This window comes from Hipposideros armiger, unplaced genomic scaffold (assembly GCF_001890085.2).
Source record: "Hipposideros armiger isolate ML-2016 unplaced genomic scaffold, ASM189008v1 scaffold_109, whole genome shotgun sequence".
In the NCBI taxonomy this organism is placed as follows: domain Eukaryota; kingdom Metazoa; phylum Chordata; class Mammalia; order Chiroptera; family Hipposideridae; genus Hipposideros; species Hipposideros armiger.
Window position 1 is genome coordinate 819,604 of NW_017731459.1, and position 19,983 is coordinate 839,586.

Sequence of the window (19,983 nt, forward strand, 5' to 3'; positions counted from 1 at the left end):
TATGCCGTCGCCGGCGACTCATGGCAGCCCAGCTCCAGGTTGAGCTGTTGTTCAGCATCTTAGCTGTGGAGGGCAGTGTCACTGGCCCTCCTATGTGGGATCCGAACCGGGGCCCTCTGGCATCCCAAGCGAGTTCTTAACCATCGCGCCACTCGGCCGGCCCCTCGTAGTGTATATTATTAAAGACTGATTTAAGAAAAAGTTTAGGGCCGGCCGAGCGGCGCGATGGTTAAGAACTCGCTTGGGATGCCAGAGTGCCCCGGCACTGTTCCCATCCCCCCAATTCCCCAAAAAAAATCTTTAAAAAAAAAAAAAAAAGAAAAAGAAAAAGAAAAAGTTTAACCTGACACTTTTCAAACTTACTAGATCATAGTAAGGAATCATAGATTTCTTTTCTTCTGTTTTATATATTGAGGGGAAGGGAACAGTGTTGGGGAATTGAGGAAGGGGAAGATTGTGTTTTTCCAGGACCCATCAGCTCCAAGTCAAGTCGTTGTCCTTCAATCTTAGTTGTGGAGGGCGCAGCTCAGCTCCAAGTCCAGTCGCTGCTTTCAGTCTAGTTGCAGGGGGCGCAGCCCACCATCCCACGTGGGAATTGAACTGGCAACCTTGTTGTTAAGAGCACACACTCTAGCCAGCTGAGCCACCCGGCCATCCCAAGGCATTGTATTTTTTATGTACCCTGTATCATCTATTAAAATTATTTTAAATTGAGATATAATTCACATACCATAAAATTCATTTTTTTAAAGTATACAATTTCACTGGTGTTTAATATATTTACAAGGATGTGCAACCATCACCACTTTTATTTGCAGAACATTTCGTCTGCACACAAAAAAACCTCCATAACAATTAGCAGTCACTTTACATCTCCCTGTTGCCCCAGCCGCTGGATTTGCCTACTTGACTTAACTTTTGAACCTGAGTTTCTAGTTCCTGGATTTTCATATTAACTTTAAGAGTTTGGGTTATATCAGCTTAAAGATCCTACAAGTACTTAAATGATTTAGGTTCCTGAATACTTCTGATTTCATGTCTTATGCTAACTTTAAATTAACTAACTTTTTTGGTGGTAAATTATATATAACAAAATTTACCATTTTAATCATCTTTAAGTATACAATTCAGTGGCATTAAGCACATTCACATTGTTGTGCAGCCATCACCACTGCCCATCTCCAGATCTTTATCATCATCCTGTACTGAAACTCTATAGCTATTTAGTAATAACTCCCCATTTCCTTCTCCCCCTATCCCCTGGCAACCGCTGTTGTACTTTCTTTTTTTTTTTTTTTAAGCTGAGCCATCCTGCCACCTGTTGGCAGCTCGGCGGCAGCTCAGCTCAAGCTGGGAATCGAACCGCTGTTGCTCAGAGCTCAAACTCTTGAGCGAGCTCTTAACCAACTGAGCCACTCGGCTGGCCCTGTACTTTCTATTTCCATAGTATTTGACTATTCTTATGTACTTTATATAAGCAGGATCATACAATATCTGTTCTTTTGTGTCTGGCTTATTTCACTTAACATAACGTCTTTCATGTTCTTACATGTTGTAGGATATGTCAAAATTTACTTATGTAAAGCTGAATGAATATACTGCCTGTGTGTATTATATGTATTGTATGTATATGTTGACATACAAAACGTCCAAACCTGTAGAGAATTTTTATAGGAGTTTATTTGAGGCAAAGTTGATGACATACGCCAGGGAGCAAGATCTCAAATGCTTTGGAGAATAAGTTTTGCAGTTTCTTTTATGCATTGAAATTAAGGAGGAGAGTAAGGAAGATTACATGGAGGTGGGAGAAAGCAAGGTGAGGATTGGATTACAGGCTAGTTAACAAGATTATGTGCCCTCGTGAGGGTGGTCACGCCTTTGAGGGGCATTCTGGCATTTCAAAGGTGTGTGTTCACCAAGATGCACAAGAACAATGGGCAGGGCTGGCTTCAAAACCTTCCGCTGAAGAAGTTATAGGCCTGGGGCCACCATGACCTGCCCAGTTAGGAATTCATGATTTATTATTATAGCACTGCTTTTTTGTCCACATATATAACGTTTTGTTTATCCATTCAGCCACTGATTGACATTGGGTTGTTTCCACCTTTTGACTATATGAATATCAATGCCGCTTATGAACATGGGTGTACAAATATCTATTCGAGTCTGTGCTTTCAGTTCTTTTGTGTATGTACCCAGAAATGGAATTATTGGATCAAACGGTAATTCTGTGTTTAATTTTTTAACCAACTTTGTTTTGAATTCAGTTGAATCTTTGCCTTCAGTGTTATGTCCCATTTATTTTATATGTGTGAGGTGGGTGTTAAATCCGTGGCAGCGATTGTATTCTGAGGGGACAATGCTTGCGTTACTTCCAAGAAGCATGCTTTGTGTAGCTATAATTTGTCTGTTTAAAAATACATGAGCATAAGTATAGAGCACATGTTTTGTCTATTAGATTGGAGTCACATCAGCTCCTTGTTACTCTTATAGGTGTTTCCTCAGGCATCTGGTAGGTATAGCCAAAGAACCAGATAAAGTCGTTTAAATCCTGTTTATCTCTTTTAAGCCTGTTTTATTGGCCTTCAAGACCATCTCCAAGGAAAGTAACATCTGCGTTTGGATGAAGTTGACTAAGTGACAAGGGGAGGGTGTTTTTGTGGCTCTGAAGCCCATGTTCTTTCTGTTACACAGCAGTCAGGTTCCCTTCCCTTTGGTTGTGAAAGACGTTTTATTAGAGAGTAGATTTCAATAATCTATAATTTCAGTTTAGTGAGGGAAGTCCCATTTTAGTCCCATGTCGATTGTGCAGAATGGGCCACAGGTATTACAAGGCTGAAATTGGCATTTTTGATAAATTTCTAAGAGAGGCTACAAGTACAAAGCTAATATACATGGAAATTAAAATTACTACACATTGCTATGGCTTTCTCAAATTAAAAAATAAGTTTGAAAATTTTTCCCAGAAAAATTATACTTTACAATTTAAAAAAATGTATTTGCTATCTGCTGAAGCATAAGTTAGCCTTGTAATCCTTTTTTGTAAAATATTGGGTTGTCAGAAAAGTCATGACACATTTTTACAATGAAAAACATAGAACAAATACGTCATGACTTTTCCAACAACCCAATAAAAACTCTAGTAAGAAAATGGTGCCCACTATAGAGGGATAAAGGAGGTAGAACATAGGTTTTTTTATTTTTGTTTTTGTTTTTTAAAGTAGGTGGGGTATAGGTTTTTTAAAGATAGAGGCCAGTGTAAATTCATGTGAGAAGACTAATTACTCTGGTTATGTCAGTGTGCAGAGGTTGACATTAGTAGATTGCAGTTACTTTGCAGGGTTTTTGCTACTAAAAGGCCAGTTAAGCAGACTGGGATATTGCCAAAATTGGGGTAGTTGAATATGTGTTAACTATTAAACTGTCTCCTCTCCTTGGAAGCCTGCTGTGACCTTGCCAGGCAAAACCAATTGATCCCTCCTGTATGCTTTCTTCCCTATAAGCAGTGTGTTTCTGCCTCCCTCAACTAAGTTGTGAACTTCGTTAAGGCAGAGATGTCGTATCCTATTCTGTATTTTCTGCATCTAGTATAATTGCTTACATGCAGTAGGCCCTTTTAAACATGGGCTGAGTCAATTCTTAGTATGAGACTTGGGCACATACATATATAACAACATGAGAAGAAGCAACTACTGTAGTTATCAGAGGAGGAAATCAAAATCACAGTAGGATGTGGTCAAGAACAGAGGAAAGCACTGCAAGACAGAAACCAGAGAGATTTTTGTTTCATGTGGTACATCAAGCTATTTCCTTGTCTCATTTCCTTGATTCTTTGCCCTGTGGCCTGAAACTCTTCTGTTTATTTAGCAGACATTGAAGCATAAATGTTGTGGGGTGACAAGCATGTAATTTTTTTAAGGTTTTTTTATTGGGGAATTGGGGGGATGGGAACAGTGCTGAGGAATTGGGGAAGGGGAACAGACAAGTTGCTGTCGTCTTGCTTCTCAATCTAATTGTGGAGGACGTTGCTTCACTGGCCCAAGCTGGCACCATCATTGCGCTCTTCCCAGGCGAGGCACATCAGTCGCCGGCTTCTGGACGGCCGCTCACTGAGGCTGCTGGCCGCTCACGCTGGCTGCTGGCTACACACGGTAGCCCATGGCAACCCACTGCCACAGGGGCTGCAGCCTACGCCATCACCGACGACTCACGGCAGCCCAGCTCCAGGTTGAGCTGTTGTTCAGCATCTTAGCTGTGGAGGGCAGTGTCACTGGCCCTCATATGTGGGATCCGAACCGGGGCCCTCTGGCGTCCCAAGCCAGTTCTTAACCATTGCGCCACTCAGCTGGCCCAGAAGCATGTAATTTTAATGCAACGTAATAAAGACATAATAGAGGCATGTGCCTAGAGTATTACTCTGTGAAAGAGGGAATGGGGGAAATCTTCATAGAAGGTAGTGTTGTAGCTGAATGAGAGAAGGGAGAATACCTCCTGCCAAGCTAACAGTCTCTGAAGAGAGGCTCAGTAGAGCACAGTAGGGTCCAGGAATGGCGGCCCTTGGGCAACTGGTACGATTGGGCAAGTGCTGGAAAACAAGGCGGAGATATGACTGGAAGCCACCTTGTTTCTGTTTTCACTCTTCCTCTCTCTTCTGTTCTCTTTGTGCTAGTCCACGGAGTTTTTGCTTTAACCAGAGTAATGGGGAGCCACTGGAGAATTTTACGGAGCAGAATGCCATGATCAGAAGTGTGTTTTGAAAGGCAGACTGACAGCCTTGTAACCAGGTAGAAGATGACTTATAGGGCAGATTCTGGAGGCAAGTAGATGGATTTGGAGGCAGTTGCAGTACTCGAGCAAGAGAGGAAGCGTTCCTGTTGTATGATTCCATTTGTATGAAATGTCCAGAGGAGGCCCGTGCATAGAAACAGAAGTAGATTAGTGGTTAACAGGGGCCTGGAGGAGTGGGGAACGAAGAGTGACCACTAATGGGTGTGGGCTTTCGCTTTGGGGTGATGTAAATATCCTAGAATTCAACAGTAGTGATAGTTGTGCAACCGTGTGAATATGCTAAAAACCCATTGAATTGTATATGTTTAAGTGGCGAATTTCATGGTATGTGAATTATATCTCAATTTAAAGAGAGAGAGAGAGAGATGAAGAGTTCCCGAAACAAGCAGAAACAGTGGGAATAAAAAAAGACCAAGATGCATTTGAAAGAAACTCAGAGAATTGACTGGAGACTGAATATTGGCAATGTCCTAAATAAAATATAGGCTGGTTCTGAAGTTTCCAATTTATATGATTGAATTGATAGGGAAAGAAATTCTGGAAAAAGCAAGTTTAGAGAGACATGCAGTGAACTGTGTGAAATGTTTTGAATGTGAAATCAAGGCAAGCAGTTAAGGGTCCAAATTCCTGGAGCGCCTCTGGGACTAGAAAAAAAAAATGAGTGTATAGGAATTGACTAAAGAAGTTAGTCAAACTGCTGATAGATGATTATCTCGTCACCAGTGGAAGGTAATGTCGCATTTGCTTTTTATCCTCAAAGCTGGTGTAGGGGTGGCAGTGGTGACTCTTTTAAATAAAGCTGAATCTTCATATTACTTTTTAGGCCGAGGCAAGGCTGGCAGCAAAACGGGCTGCCCGGGCAGAAGCAAGAGATATACGCATGAGAGAACTGGAACGACAGCAAAAAGAGGTAATTTTGGGGGAATAACCCTAACTTCATGCCAGTCTCAAAAAAATCAATACTTGGCTAGCTTACTTCTGAAGTAAATCTGGGTTGGTTCCCTTTGAAACATTGGGACTAGTATAACCTGATGTATGTATTTTAACAATCCATTTCATGTCAGCAAGTCAAATGCAATATTTGTTTTAAAGGATAACAGCAAACACATGGCTCTATGTACGTGTACATTTTGTTATAGTGTTTTAAGTGCTTTGTTTATATTAGCTAACGTAGGCTTAGAGATGACAAAGTTATTTACTGTAGTCCTAACTCTCCTAGAATTTCAATTATTATGATATCTACAAGTAAAACACTGAAATCATTCAACCTACAGTTTCTAGGCATATTTAATAATGGCGGAAAATATTCGTGTCAGGAAATGCAAAAGAAACTGAAAGGCTGGTAGGATTCCAATCTTGTGTTACAAAACCTAGCACCCATGTGTAGAAAGAAGTGGTTGCTCTTATTACTTTGGTTTGTCTGTGGTGGGATTATGATTGATTTGATTTTCTTCTTATGCTTTTCTGTAGTTCATAAATTTCAGTATGTTTTTATCATCAGAAAGAAGAGCAAAAACAAAAATTTTTAAATAGGTATATAGAAATTAGGCTGCTTGAAAATGAAACAAATACTCTTTTTTAACTCTTTCTTTCTGACATTGACCTGGCTCTGAAAATTCCCATAAAAATTATTTCTGATGCCGTATCAGTACAAAGGGGAAAACCCCTGCAGAATTACACACTTTATTTTGATATTGGTGGTGGATCTTCTGCTAATGAATTAAAGAGAAGTATGTAGATTCCATATCATCACAGCTCAAAAACAGAACCCAAAACAGCTGATATGTTGGTAATTTTTTTTTAACGTCATGTATAGTTTCAAATATTGAATGCAATTCTTGGCTTGAAATGAAAATGTTGCAATGCATTTTCTTTTGTACTCCTAAAATTATAGTAAATTATAAGGAGACAGTTATTAAATATAAGTTCTATTTATGGCCCTCTAAAGTACTGTACCTCTTATTGAACATATTTAGCTTAGTAATTTTTTGTGTTTTGAATGTGTAAGTTGCTTTGAGTCAATTATCATTGCTCTTCAAGGCAAATGTATATGATTAGGACTTTTCAAAGAATGCAGTAATTTGGAAACTGTTCAGTTTATGAAACTTTTGCATTTGTAGCATTCTCATCATACCTTTGATCGGAAGTGGGGACAGATTCACAAGTGGCTGGTAGGCCAGGATTGCCTGTCCTGCATGTTGTGATCAGTTGCTGAAATAATGCAATCTTGAAGTAAAACAGTGACTAATAGTTTTCAAAGTAGGAGCATTTGGCATGTTTGAACCTAAAAGATTAGAGAGTGTCTCTTCTGTCTGTAGTGGACCAAATGTTTACTTGGAGTCCAACCTTTTCTGTTGTAGTCTACAGCCTCACATTCATTTCAGGAATGCTCCCATCCAAGAAAGATTGAGTAAATGAATGTTTTTTCTTTCTGTGGGTTTGTTCTCACCCTTAAATTTGTCCCTTCCCTCTCTCCTTGCCTCTTTCCCTCTCCCCCTCTTTCTTTCTCTCTCTCTATTTTTAATAAACTATGTCAATAGGACCTTTGTTGAGAGATGATCCAAGTCATTCTTTCATCTCCTCTAAAAATTAGTCTTATCTTTTCACTTCACTCAGTTCCTCTTCAAGTCTTCTACCACCACTCCCAAATTGGTTAGCTACAAGAGCAAATTGTGAAGAATATTAGTTAATGTGAATCATTCCTAAATTTGAACTTTTTCTCAGTGTTGATAAGTTCCCCACTGTCTCCTATTGCGGGGATTCTTAATTTGGTATATGAACAGGCTTGGGGGATGGGGCACGATTAAAATATCGCACAAAATTTTGTATATAGTATGTGTGTATTTTTATGTGAAGTTCCCACAGGTATTTTTATCATCAGATACTCAAAGGACTCTGTGATCCCTGAAGGGTTAAGAACCACTGTCTAATTGCTAAAAAACAAGCAACTTTCATAAGCAAATCCCTTCTATAGCTGCATTTTAAGGTAAAACCAGAATTAAAATATTTATGACTGTATTGACTTACAAAATTTAAACTTTATCATACTTGTCATTGTGATATTTTAAATAGGAGAGAAAAAATGTGTTTGGTTACCTAAAATTAAGGGACTCCCCATGTATGTGTTTGTTACTTTGGAGTGGACTTTGTCTTGTTACTAAAGCTAGCCTAATTAGTTTTATTTGAAGTGTCTTCAGCATGTAACTAGATTAATATTACTAATGATACATTAAGAATGTATTGTATGAATAAAAGAAATCATTTTTGCTTGCACATTTTCCATTGAAATATGTTTTCTTCTTCCATTTATGTATTATAGTTCTAAAATTAAATTGCCTCAGATTTTAATATCTTAACAGCAGACCAAAACTGTAAATAAAGAGAAAAGCCTATATTAAAAGTCTAATATCTGATTCCTATATGCAAAGGCCATGAAGATAAACATACTTTAATATCTGTGAAATGTGTGTGGTTCAGGCAGTGAGTGTGATAGGTTTTCATGGGAGATGAAGCAATTCGGGTTAGAGGCTTAAAATGCAGGTGGTGACTGACGCAAGTCCCCACTGATAGATAGGACTTGGACACGCAGAGAAGGTGGGGCTTAGGTTAAGATGGAACTAATGATCACTTGTAATCCCTTCTGACATTTGCTTTTACTCTTTTCAAACTTATATTTCATCTCACTTTTTTATCTTATTTTTGTCTCTCTGGCTACTTTCTGTCTATGAGCCTGTTGTAGAAGTTGGCATGTGATGGTCACAGTATAAAATATACATTACTCATAAGTTTATAATAAAACAAATAATGCATATACAAACAGTAGGATTGTCAATTATTAGAAGGAAGAATCTTCCCATGTTAAAAATTTCTCCTAATTTTAATGCTTTTTTTGTGTGGGGGTTGGGATGTGAGTAGGGAAAGCAAAGGTCCCAGGCTCAGGAATGCAGCTAGCTTTTAGTGTTCCGTATGTCAGCACTGTACTTACTATGCTTCCGATATGTTTTTATTTCACGTTATAAAATAGGTGCCACCAACTCCATTTTATAGATAAGGTGATAAAGACTTACGCAGTCATCGGCAGAGCTGGAATTTGAAGCTATGAGCGAGTACCACATCTGCTAATGGACTGCAAGTGGGGAAAGGACCAACAAGAAAAGGGCCTCAGTCTTTCTGGGCCTTCAGACAAATAGTCTTAGTTTAGCCAGCAATTCTGTTTTTTAAACTGGGTGTCTTAATCAGTAGCATGTTGGTGACCTGAAAGCGTACATGTAATTTCTGAAGTTTCCTCATTTGAAACTGAGGGAATGGTTTCAGCCTCGACTTAAGTATTATTATTTGTTGATAGAGAAGATAGTCAGGTATTCACGGGGCTGTAGGTTTTTAAAAAATAAAACCACTTTATTCTCACTGCAAGTGAACTTTTAAAAACAGGGTATGTTTCAGTTCCATTAATTTAAGTGTATCAAAACATAATTTTCCAGAAAGCCTTAAACAAGTATACATCCATCTTTTAAGCATTGTCCTGTTTGTTTAGCCTTGGATCCTTTATACTAACAAGCTCTCCCAGGACAATGAGCATGTATTGTTTTCCTGACTGTGGAAGAGAGGGATACTCTGTCTTGTAATTGGAACCTGAAAACAGTTTGCTGAATTCTTTTCTGTTGGGTCCTGGTACTGCTAATTCAAGAAAAGCCAATTGGCAATTTTAGATACTACTCCAGAAATACTAGGGAAATGAAGCTCTTTGCTCTTTCAGATAAGGAGAAATCTCAGGGAGGGGGCATGTAGAATTAGCCTGCTTTTGTAGCACAAGGCTCTTTAAACTAACGAAGCTAACTAGCCTAGAACTGGTTACCACTTAAGAAACTGTACCTGCTTAAGTACACGCCCCCAAAACTTTTGTGGTATCACCTGATAGTCAAAGAAAGGGAAGAAATTTGCTTGGCTTCTTGCATATTGCATGTGTCTATTATATAACAATAATGTAAACCAGTGATGAATTCCTAATGACTAGAACACCCTGTTGGATTTTGACTCATTGAATCATACTGGTGCTTATAAGTAGACTTCTGGACCGACTTGATCCGGTGCATCCATGTACACAGCAGATGACAAACAGGAGTTTTTTGGAATTATACTCAAAGAATGTGACCAAATCAGGCATTACATGTGGTGTTTCAGTTGAATTACTATTTCCGTATTTGAAATGAGTCATCAGGCATAGCCACATCGATTTGTTCCACCTGTGTAACGATCATGCTGTATGGCCATGGGGTGTTTCAGGTATTGATTCCTTATTGTCATCAATTGTCACCCCAGTTGGACCAGCTGTGTATAGATTCTTAATGCAAATCACTTTAACCCTTTGGACTTTGAGATTCTGAAAGATCAGAAGTTTCTTACTGTTTCAGTTGATTAGGTTCTAGAGACTAGTCATTTGATTTCACATGACTCAGGACTCAATGCTCCAATGCTAATAGCTAAATGTGGAAAAGTTTAGAATTGCATTTAATTTAGTCAACTGTTAGGTTGTGGTCATTTTTCTTAGCAGCGTTCATAAGGCATAACTCTTTATTTTTTTATTTTTTTTTTAGCTGAGCCATCCTGCCTCCTTTTGGCAGCTCAGCTCAGGCCGGGAATTGAACCAGTGACCTTGTTGCTCAGAGCTCACACTCTTTTTTTTTTTTTTAACTGGGGAATTGGGGGATGGGAACAGCGCTGGGGAATTAGGGGAAGGGGAACAGACAAGTTGCTGTCCTTTTTTGTTCTTCAGTCTAGTTGTGGAGGACATTGCTTCACTGGCCCAAGTTGGCACCATCATTGTGCTCTTCCCAGGCGAGGCAGATCAGTTGCCGGCTTCTAGACGGCCACTCACTGTGGCTGCTGGCCGCTCACGCTGGCTGCTGGCTACACACGGTAGCCCATGGCAACTCACTGCAGCAGGGACTGCAGCGTACGCCGGCGATTCATGGCAGCCCAGCTCCAGGTTGAGCTGTTGTTCAGCATCTTAGCTGTAGAGGGCAGTGTCACTGGCCCTCATATGTGGGATCCGAACTGGGGCTCTCTGGCGTCCCAAGTCAGCTCTTAACTAACACGCCACTCGGCCAGCCCAAGGCATAACTCTTGAGATTACTTTCCCAACTCTAAAGTATTTATCCAATTTCTTCTAATTATAATTGGTTTTTTTCATATTAACAATACACAGTCGGACTATTTCATTTAGTTGTTATTTTCTTTTCCAGATAAAGTAGTGAAAGAAAGAAATGCTTCTCAATGAGCAGAAAATTATAACCCAAAATTTTTTAACCCTCCGTCGGGCACAGCTGCGCTCACAGATTCATTGCACACAAATTTTCAAATATCTAACAGTTAACTTAAGTTTCATGACTCATTGCTTCTGTATCTTCCCCCTCTACCGTAACCTATCGCCAGTCGTGTTTGTGACTTAGTACAGTAAAGATGTATTGCATAGCGGCATCTTTGTGTGCAGTGAATCAGTGAGATCAGTAGTGCCCGACGGAGGGTTAAAGCAATACACTGTCTCCTTAATACATCTGTGATAAACTAAACATTCCTTCTTGCCTTGCATAAACCAACATTCACAATGAAAAAATAGATGAAAATCTACTTTGAGTTGTGAACTCAATTTCTGTTAAGTATACTTGCTTCTTTTTATCTTGGTATATTGAGCTCTCTTCATCATATGTAGATTGCATTCTACAAGTGGTCAGACATGCATATACTTGTTAAAACAAAAACCATTGCCAAGATTATTTCTTTCTTTTCACCTGAAGCATGTGGCTGCCCCAAACGCAGCTTTTGAAACTGATTGTCCACACCTGCTTGCTGTGAGGAAGGTGCGGCCGTGCTCTTAACTGACTGCTTCGCTCAGTTCTTGTAGACAACCCTCTGCTCAGTATTAACTCGCCTTGTACTTTCTCCTTTCCCAGGAAGATTCGGATAGGGCTAAGTATTCCCACCGGTCCAGTCATCATCGTCCTTATCTGGTTTGTAATAACCTATCCACTTGCCTCTATTACTTTGCCTTGTTAACTTAAAGTAGTCACTCACAAACTTTTGTTTTTATTTTTATTAGGGAATTGAGGATGCATTGTCCCTGCGAAGTCTTGGCAGTCACAGGGTTGGTATTTTAAGTTGTTCATACCACAACAGCAAAGCTTATATGCCTGAGCTTTCTGCAGCACCATTGCCTAAGCAATCTGACAGTGTTCTTATATTCCTTTGCCTTTTTTAAAAAAATGGAAAATAGTGGCAAAGTCCTTTCATTGGAAAGTGATGCTTTCTCTCAAATTATTGCTATAAATAAATCAATTCTGAAATCATGAATATTTTCATCTATCATATGTGAATGTATTCTTTTTCTAGGACCTTTGATTTTGGAAAATTATCGCAAAATAATAAGATTGATTTTATAGAATAACATCAGCATGATTCTTTCAGATTTTTCCTTTCATATTTTTAAAAATAGCAATTGGGAAATATTTTGAGGCTTGGGTGATTAATTATAGTTCTATCACATGGAAAAATTGAGCTCATGATTTGAAAAATTCCCTGCTTTTCATACTTATAGGAATTATCATGCTTCAAACATTTTGATTAATAGTTTGTTGTATGTCTCAGGTTTTTAGCATACATTGTAAATCCAGATAAATGAGAAGTTGCTCATTAAAGGCTTGCATATTATGCCGACACTAATCTCTCTTTTCTTAAAGAATTGTGCTTTAAACTTTAAAGCAATGCTTTTAATTTGCACATTGATAATATTGTATATATCCTTACATCCAGATTTCTCATCAGTAAAATGATCTTTCATGTTAAGGTCTATATGTGTTCATTTTACCCCAAGTCTAGTTTTCTTTCCATTTTGTATAATGTATTAAAATGCACTATAATGAACTGAGTATGTTCTGGTATACTAGTTCTTGATGTGTTTATATTCTTAAATAGTTCTTTACTCTGGTTATATTTCTTATTGGTAAATGTAATCTGCTGTGTTTTTAGAGTAAGTTAATAAATTAGTTTTTGAATCAGAAATATTTTGGTTAATTATAAAAGTTTAGATTTATAAGACTATTAAGAAGCCTTTACAGAAATCTAATCAGCAGCTTCAGAATGATTTTACTGGAGAAAAACTTTAAGACAATCGATTTGTCATGCTTCTCCCTGGAGATATATTCTTTTCTCTTTAAATACTTTGAAAAGAATCATACAGGGAGTTAGTCAACAAAAGCTTGGAAGTTGTCTTTGAGGGCTTTGAAAATAATCCCCTCTCCCCCTCCCTTTTAAAAATGGCTTTTTCCTTTGCTTTCCTTTATAATGTTCATAGTATGAAGTTTCACACAGTTATTATTATAAGCTGGTTATTTGTAAATTTGTATGTGGCCCAGGGAAACTTGATTATAGTATATTAGTTTAACCTAATGGTAACACCAAGTTCTACCTAATTCAAGAACCTATAAAACAAATCTGCAAACAAACAAAAAAGAAATTTGTAAGTAAACTAATAAGGAATTGTTACACAGTTTGTCTATAAAGCAATGAGTTGTTTTTCTTTTTATGGAAAATTTATCATTACATACATTTAAGCTATGACTAGAACTCTTAACAGTATTTTATTTCATTGTGATACTTATGAAAATTTGTTACTGAGTAAAGCTCCCAATATTTAAAAAAATCAGTGTGTGAATTTAAATATTAATAAAAACTTTACTATAGTACTTTTTTGTATGTGAGTGTACATCCAGCACATTTTAAATATTTAGACTTTCCTGGAATTAAGTCTGAAAGTTCACTAATAACTTTGTTTAAAAGAAATATAATTGAGATTAGTTTTTTTCCTTTTTTTCTTTTAACTAGATAATATTGGGAGTTCTGTTTTCATCAGATTATTTTCTTTTAAAAATAACTTTATCATCTACATTAAGCTGAATATGTAGACAACTTTTGTTCTCTGTAAAAGTAAATGCGGTTGCCCAAAACAGTTCCCTAAATTTTATTGGGCTTTGCTGTGTAATTTTGGGATTTTGGTATTTCTCTGCCAGTTATCTTTTAAAATTTTATGTTTACTTATGAGCCGTACTTTTAAGTCTAATACTTTTGGACCTCATATTTGATGTATGAACATTAGCAGTACCTGGATGTGAAGCAGATGTATTTATGTTTTCATGCCGCATTCTTGGGACTTTGAGCTTTGCTTTTGTCCAGTTAACTTTTAGGTGCTATTTATTGTCTTGAAAGGCGGCCTGCTGGAAGCTGTTTGGGCTGGAAGTGGTATCAATGCTTTAGACATTCTGCATAAAAATAAAAAGAGCAAAAATATTTAAGACTGAATGGTAGGTTTGGGGAAGGGAGGATTAAATCAAAGCCCTGGGTATAGAATTGAAACGATTTGTTGTTTTAAAAAACAATTTACTTAAAAAAACATCTTACAAACACTTAGTCACTGGCTTCTATGCTGAAATACAAGAAGGCTATAAGACACCCAAAATTGGAAAATGAGGTGACCTTGAATCAGGGCATTGTGGGTACATCGTTATTTCTCACTGGTGGAGATTTTTACTGTAGTATATACTAGTTCCTGTTTATAGATCAATGGCCTACATATAATTTTAATAAATTCAGTTTTAATATGCTCACAATTTGTTTTGTCATTTACTGCTACACTGTTTAATTCTGTTGAAGAGCCCATCGAAGGACATAACTGGGACACATTGGAGCAGAGCCAACACACCCCAAAGGAAAGACATCATGGTGTGTAGTCCAGAAAAATGTGCAGTGTTAGTATTATGCATGCATTGTTGACTCTCAGAGTACTGGGAGCTTAAGTAACAGATACGTTCTCAGAGAAACTGACACTGAACTTTGTTTTTACAACCTGTTTGCTGTACTTTTGATTTTATTTCCAAATGAAAACCTTCAGGCAAATTTCTCTGAGAGTGAAAAAAATAATGTTTTAGCTGGAGATAAATTTTTTCCTTTCTCCCTCCTTTGATGAATTATTATGTTTTTAAACAACATAAATACCAACTGTCACTTATTGGGGGGAGTTCTTTTTTATCCAATTGTTCGAATAGCAGTTGGGGGTGTCCAAGTTACGGATTTCCCTACCAGGTAGATCAATAATCTTTTCAAACACTCTGCATTATATATTAGAAAGGGAAAATTGAAATAGGCTAATTTCAGTTCAGCTTGTTGAATCCTGTGGCTTTGTAAAATGCCATTGGTGCTACAGGGAGGATGAGAAGAAATCAGATATGACTGTTCTCTTCAATGAACTTACCTGGTTGGGAGGATGGAGTAGTTTCTATGCTAGAATGTGGGGCCTGAGTAGTGGGGTTTTTTAACCCCACTGAGTAGGTTATGGGTTTGTTCTTTTTAATTCAAGTTTATTGGGGTGACAATGGTTAGTAAAGTTATATAGGTTTCAGGTGTACAATTCTGTAATACCTCATCTATATATCACATTGTGTGTTTACCACCCAGAGTCAGTTTTCCTTCCATCACCATATATTTGATCCCTTGTGGTATTTTTTTTTTAAACAAAAAAGATATTTTGTTAACTGATAAAAGAAGTGAATGAAAAGTTTCTTTAGAGAAGGAACTTTATTTTCAGGGAATGTCACTCAGCATACAGTAACATTTACCATTGCACATCATTTACCAAATGCATACCTTTAGACGTTTTAGAAAATTTTATATAAACAAGATTTATCTTTTTACATGCATAATAACACTTCTTATTGCTTGCCTTTTCTGTTAGTTTCAGGATAATATAAGAAAAGCATGCAAATGCAGATATTTTGCTCCAATACTTTTTGGTATTTATTACAATATCATTTTCACTGAGTTTATATCAATGGTAAAATTGTACCAGTTAGCCTTATACTATCAAAGTATATATTGGGAGGTTTCTGCAGTATTTTGTGTAAATGATCATCTCATTGGGTATGAACAGAGGGCCTTTGTTCTGTTTGAACTCTTAATGTTTTATTAGAAATAGATTATGTAATTTGGTCTTTTAGTATATTTTAAGCTTTTTAAAATTGCAACAAAAAATACATTTTACACTGTGACCCAGGATACACCTGGAGATATGTGCCTGTGTGCTTATGTTATATGAATATATAAAATATATTATTGAATAGTTTCATGAAATAATATTTGCTCTTACTGTGCCTGATACACTCTAATATTTTGTTTCATTTTTTTTAAACGCTGGTTGAAATTATCAATTGATTTCATGAACTACTAATGAGTCACAACCTACACTTAGGAAAACATTACTTTAGAATGGGTTTTGAATAGTGTTCCTTAAAATCCTAACCGGATATAAGAGTTGCAAAAGAAAGATATATTTTTCAAACTACCTGAGGAACTTATTCCTTGTTTTTGTTTGTTTTATATATTGCTCTTCTGGTTAAGATTCTTTTAAAAACATAAGCTACAATGCTTAAAGTTAGGAAACCACAAATCTAAGTAGTTACTATTTAATTCAGTTTTTTGGAATTGAAATGTGGTGGTCCATGTATTATCTTATTTTCTTAAAGACCCTGCATGAAATGTGATTTTCTGGTCTTATCATAGATTTTGTATATTTTTCTTTGACTTATATTTCATGCCACACTTACGTATACTGTGCATTCACACTGTGCACCGATCAACTTTCTAGTTTTGTTCAGCATTTTTCATAGGGAAGGTTCTCGAGGAGGGAAGTTTTTCAGATGTGTGTCCATAAGCAGATCCGAGGGAATTCCTCCCAGTTTGATGCTGCAGTTGTTTCTTGTACGCTTGATTAGTTATGTGCTCTTACCTCATTGCCTGTCCATGTCTTGCCTTTGCTGGGTTCAAATGATGGGAAATGATGGTAACAGTCACAATAATGAAAAGTAAAACATCTTTGACTCCTGGTGCTTATTAATTACTGCATTTAAAGCCTTCCTTAGGGTGTTTTGTGCTAGTGTACTGAGATCGAATCATCGCACCATCACTAATAATTAATTCTGTATTTGAAAGAGAGCATGCAGTTTTACATATAGTTTAACAATAACTTATACTAGAAAAGAGTGGGGGGGGAATATTCTTGAATTCACATATAATAGCCTATGTGTTGAATAATGTTGGACTTTTAAAATGGTGCTAGATTTTTAATAACTTTGCAAATGTTACTTTTTGCCTCTTTATACTTCTGATTTTGGAAATACAACCAACTTTCATCTTTTTCCAAAATCCAGTATGATCCTCTCAAGGATAGATCATCAAGACTCTCATCATTAGTACGTAGTGCATGACTGTGTTAAATGTAGATTTACTTTATAAACACCTGATGATGCTAATCATAGATTATGACTAACTTTCATAGGTTGGTTATGATGTTTGGGGGGAAACATGACTAACAAAGTAAAAACTGTTGTTTTGCAATTGTGACATAAATTCACATTTGAATAATTTTTTCTTTTAGAATTTTAGGATCAGATAAAAATCATTTTCTGTATTCAGTACTAAAATTGCTAGTAGTATATTTCCTTAACATGATGAACCACCCCGCTGACACATACTCATTGCCCTAGCAGGGTTTTGATACACACTGAACTATAGTAGCACAGGCCCAACTGTGTTGGGTGTCACAAGCTAGCAGGTGTGAAGTTGTTAAACAGAAAACAGCAGGCAGTGACAGGTGGCACGTGAGACATCAGTGTGGCCACTCATTTTTGCTTGGTTTGGTTTGTTTTTTATGGTAGGTCATTTTTGTCTAGGAAGTTACCCGATAGCATGTTTTTGTTAGGTTTATATCATGTCAAAAGATTGCCTGAGTTTCTAGACTATATAGACATCTCTTGAAATGTTCAGGGTAATATATAAAAGAAAAGATATGCATATTCAGAAAAAGGAAAAATTAGTTTATGATCACTGACTTGGGATCTAGCTGTGTCTATGTCAGTAGATCTGCCGAGAGCCGCCTTTATCGGTAGGACACGTCTAGCTGCACTTCCTTATTTCAGGTGAGCAGTCCATACCTAGATTGGATTTCTCGTCCACCAGTTGATCAGTTTGGTAGTATTCTGTCCTTTATTCCATCATACACACTTGGCTCTGTACTCCTGGAGAAGTTATGTATGGAGACAGTGCTATGATCAGAGCACTCACATGTAAGGTTATTGTCTAATATGCTGCTGCTACACGGGGTACCAATACCATCTTTGCTCTTTTCCCCTGAGCAGCACATGCCATGGGACCAGCTAACTTGGGCTACGAGTCGTGTCTGGGCCAGAGCAACATCCTGTTCTTTGTTATCTCATCCTTGCTCTTGTTGATCTAACGTGTTGCTTTTTGGCCTTTAGATAAAAGAAGATTATAGAAGGAGGTGGACTTTCTTGTCATCCACACCTTTGGAAAGAGGATAAAGGGACTCCAGTGAGGTGTGGGGTGAAGCTCCCCACAAATACCCTGCCTGGCTGTGTTCTTATTGAGTGGTTTGTTGTTTTGGTCTTTTTTAAGCTGGCTAGACACTGAGCTGGATGGCACAGGAGTAGGTGAGGGAAAATGGACATGTGTAGAGAGGCATCATATCAGCCGGTCAAGTGCAATGAATCATTGACTAACAGATGCAGTAGGTTGCATGTAGACTACTCTGTATCTCACAAGGACCTTTTGTGTACAATTTTATTAACTTATTTTTAAAACTTCACTATATGACCATTAACCTTCAAATATTTAACTTCAAATATTTACTTCCAGAATCATTCTTACAGTCACTCTTACGGAATGAAGAAGAGATCATCTGGTTCTCGTAAAGACCCACTGGTTAGTTTCGTTCTGTCTCATAGCACAGCATCGTGTGCTGCTGTAAAAGTCTCTGGTTACTCTGGTTACTTAAGAATTATGACTGCTTTGGTGTGCTCAGGCATTATTGAAATTTGATAATATATCGAAGCTTGATTTCTCAGAACCTATTTTAAAATAATTTTATTTTCATTTATAAGATTTAATATTAAGTTAATATATGCTAACCCAGGGGCTAGAGTTAGATAGGTGTCACAAGAAGTTCATTAGCAGTGTATTTTCATTTATGAACTGTCCTTTCGTATATACCTCAAGAATAGGCTTAGTGAGAGTCTTATCCTTATTTTAGAAATTAAAATTTATTTAGTTGTGATATTATAGATAGTACCAAGCTCACAAATAGGTTTCATTCTGATGGTTTGTTAATAGGTCAAATTTGAGGAACTTGGAATGAATTACGTGGTAGGAACATTAAGGTATGCAGTGGCAGAGTTCCCATGCTATCTTGCAGAAAACTCTAACTTACACGTAGTGTAATTCAACTGCGGAGCTAATAGTGCTCTTCATTTTAGCCACCTTGCTGAACAACATTTCTATGGGGGAAAAATGTGTCCAGAACGCCCATTTGGGGTACCAGGAACACCTCTTTCCTGTTAGTCCACCACTGCACTGGCAGAGGAAGTGCAGTCCTGAGCTCCCTGCTAATTCAGGGTTCCCATGGTAGGGACCCTGACCATTGCTGGGGTGGAGAGAAGTTAGGAGACTGGCTGGTAGAGGAGGAAGGAGGAGAGAATCTAATGGAGAGAACATAATGGAGGGTCTACTCTTGGGAGCTCTGCGGAAAGGAGAGGTACCTCACTGAGGGTGTGGTGCAGAAAGGCAGACCAGGAGTGGCAGGGGTGGGGTAGGAGTAGGGGTGTCCCTGATACAGTGTCAGCAGTGGAGAAGGAGTCTGTCAGTCAGGGATTGCCTACATTTTCTCAACCTTGAGTTAAAAAGGTGGCTGGAGAAGTTAGGAAGGGAATGCCCCCGCCCCCCTCCCCACCAAGTCATCACAATATATGAAATTATTGTTTTGTGAGTATTGAAAATAACTGCCACAGATGTTTTAGACCAAACCATACTTAGTGTGTTCTCTCTCTTTGGTAATTGAATTTGATCAGTGTATTTTGACAAATAATGGGACTAGGAGAACTTTGGAAAAAATGACTATTTAATAATATCTGTGGCCTTGCCAAGTGGATTATAAAAGTGGTAATTATTCAGTTGTCCTGGATTTTTCAAGGACATTCCTCTAAGTATGACATTAGAATAAATCACTTATTATTTCTAATCCATTTTGCCTGAGGGTTTATACTCGTTTTTAAAGTAAAAAGAAAAAAAAGTAATTGGTTT

The 19,983-nt window shown here is 37.5% G+C and overlaps 1 protein-coding gene across 12 annotated transcripts in view; it reads left to right on the forward strand.

Moving 5' to 3' along the window:
* LRRFIP2 (LRR binding FLII interacting protein 2) overlaps positions 1 to 19,983 on the forward strand; it is a 106,889-nt gene that overhangs the window by 31,666 nt on the left and 55,240 nt on the right. For 9 of the 12 annotated variants that reach the window (XM_019647161.1, XM_019647157.1, XM_019647162.1 and 6 more), the window contains exons 3-9: positions 5,612 to 5,698; positions 6,909 to 6,959; positions 11,739 to 11,795; positions 11,885 to 11,929; positions 14,491 to 14,559; positions 17,040 to 17,081; positions 18,544 to 18,609. In XM_019647161.1, coding sequence (XP_019502706.1) covers positions 5,612 to 5,698; positions 6,909 to 6,959; positions 11,739 to 11,795; positions 11,885 to 11,929; positions 14,491 to 14,559; positions 17,040 to 17,081; positions 18,544 to 18,609 — 417 coding nt within the window. The remainder of the gene's footprint in view (positions 1 to 5,611; positions 5,699 to 6,908; positions 6,960 to 11,738; positions 11,796 to 11,884; positions 11,930 to 14,490; positions 14,560 to 17,039; positions 17,082 to 18,543; positions 18,610 to 19,983) is intronic. The other 3 variants (XM_019647169.1, XM_019647167.1, XM_019647164.1) reach the window with 2 other exon arrangements.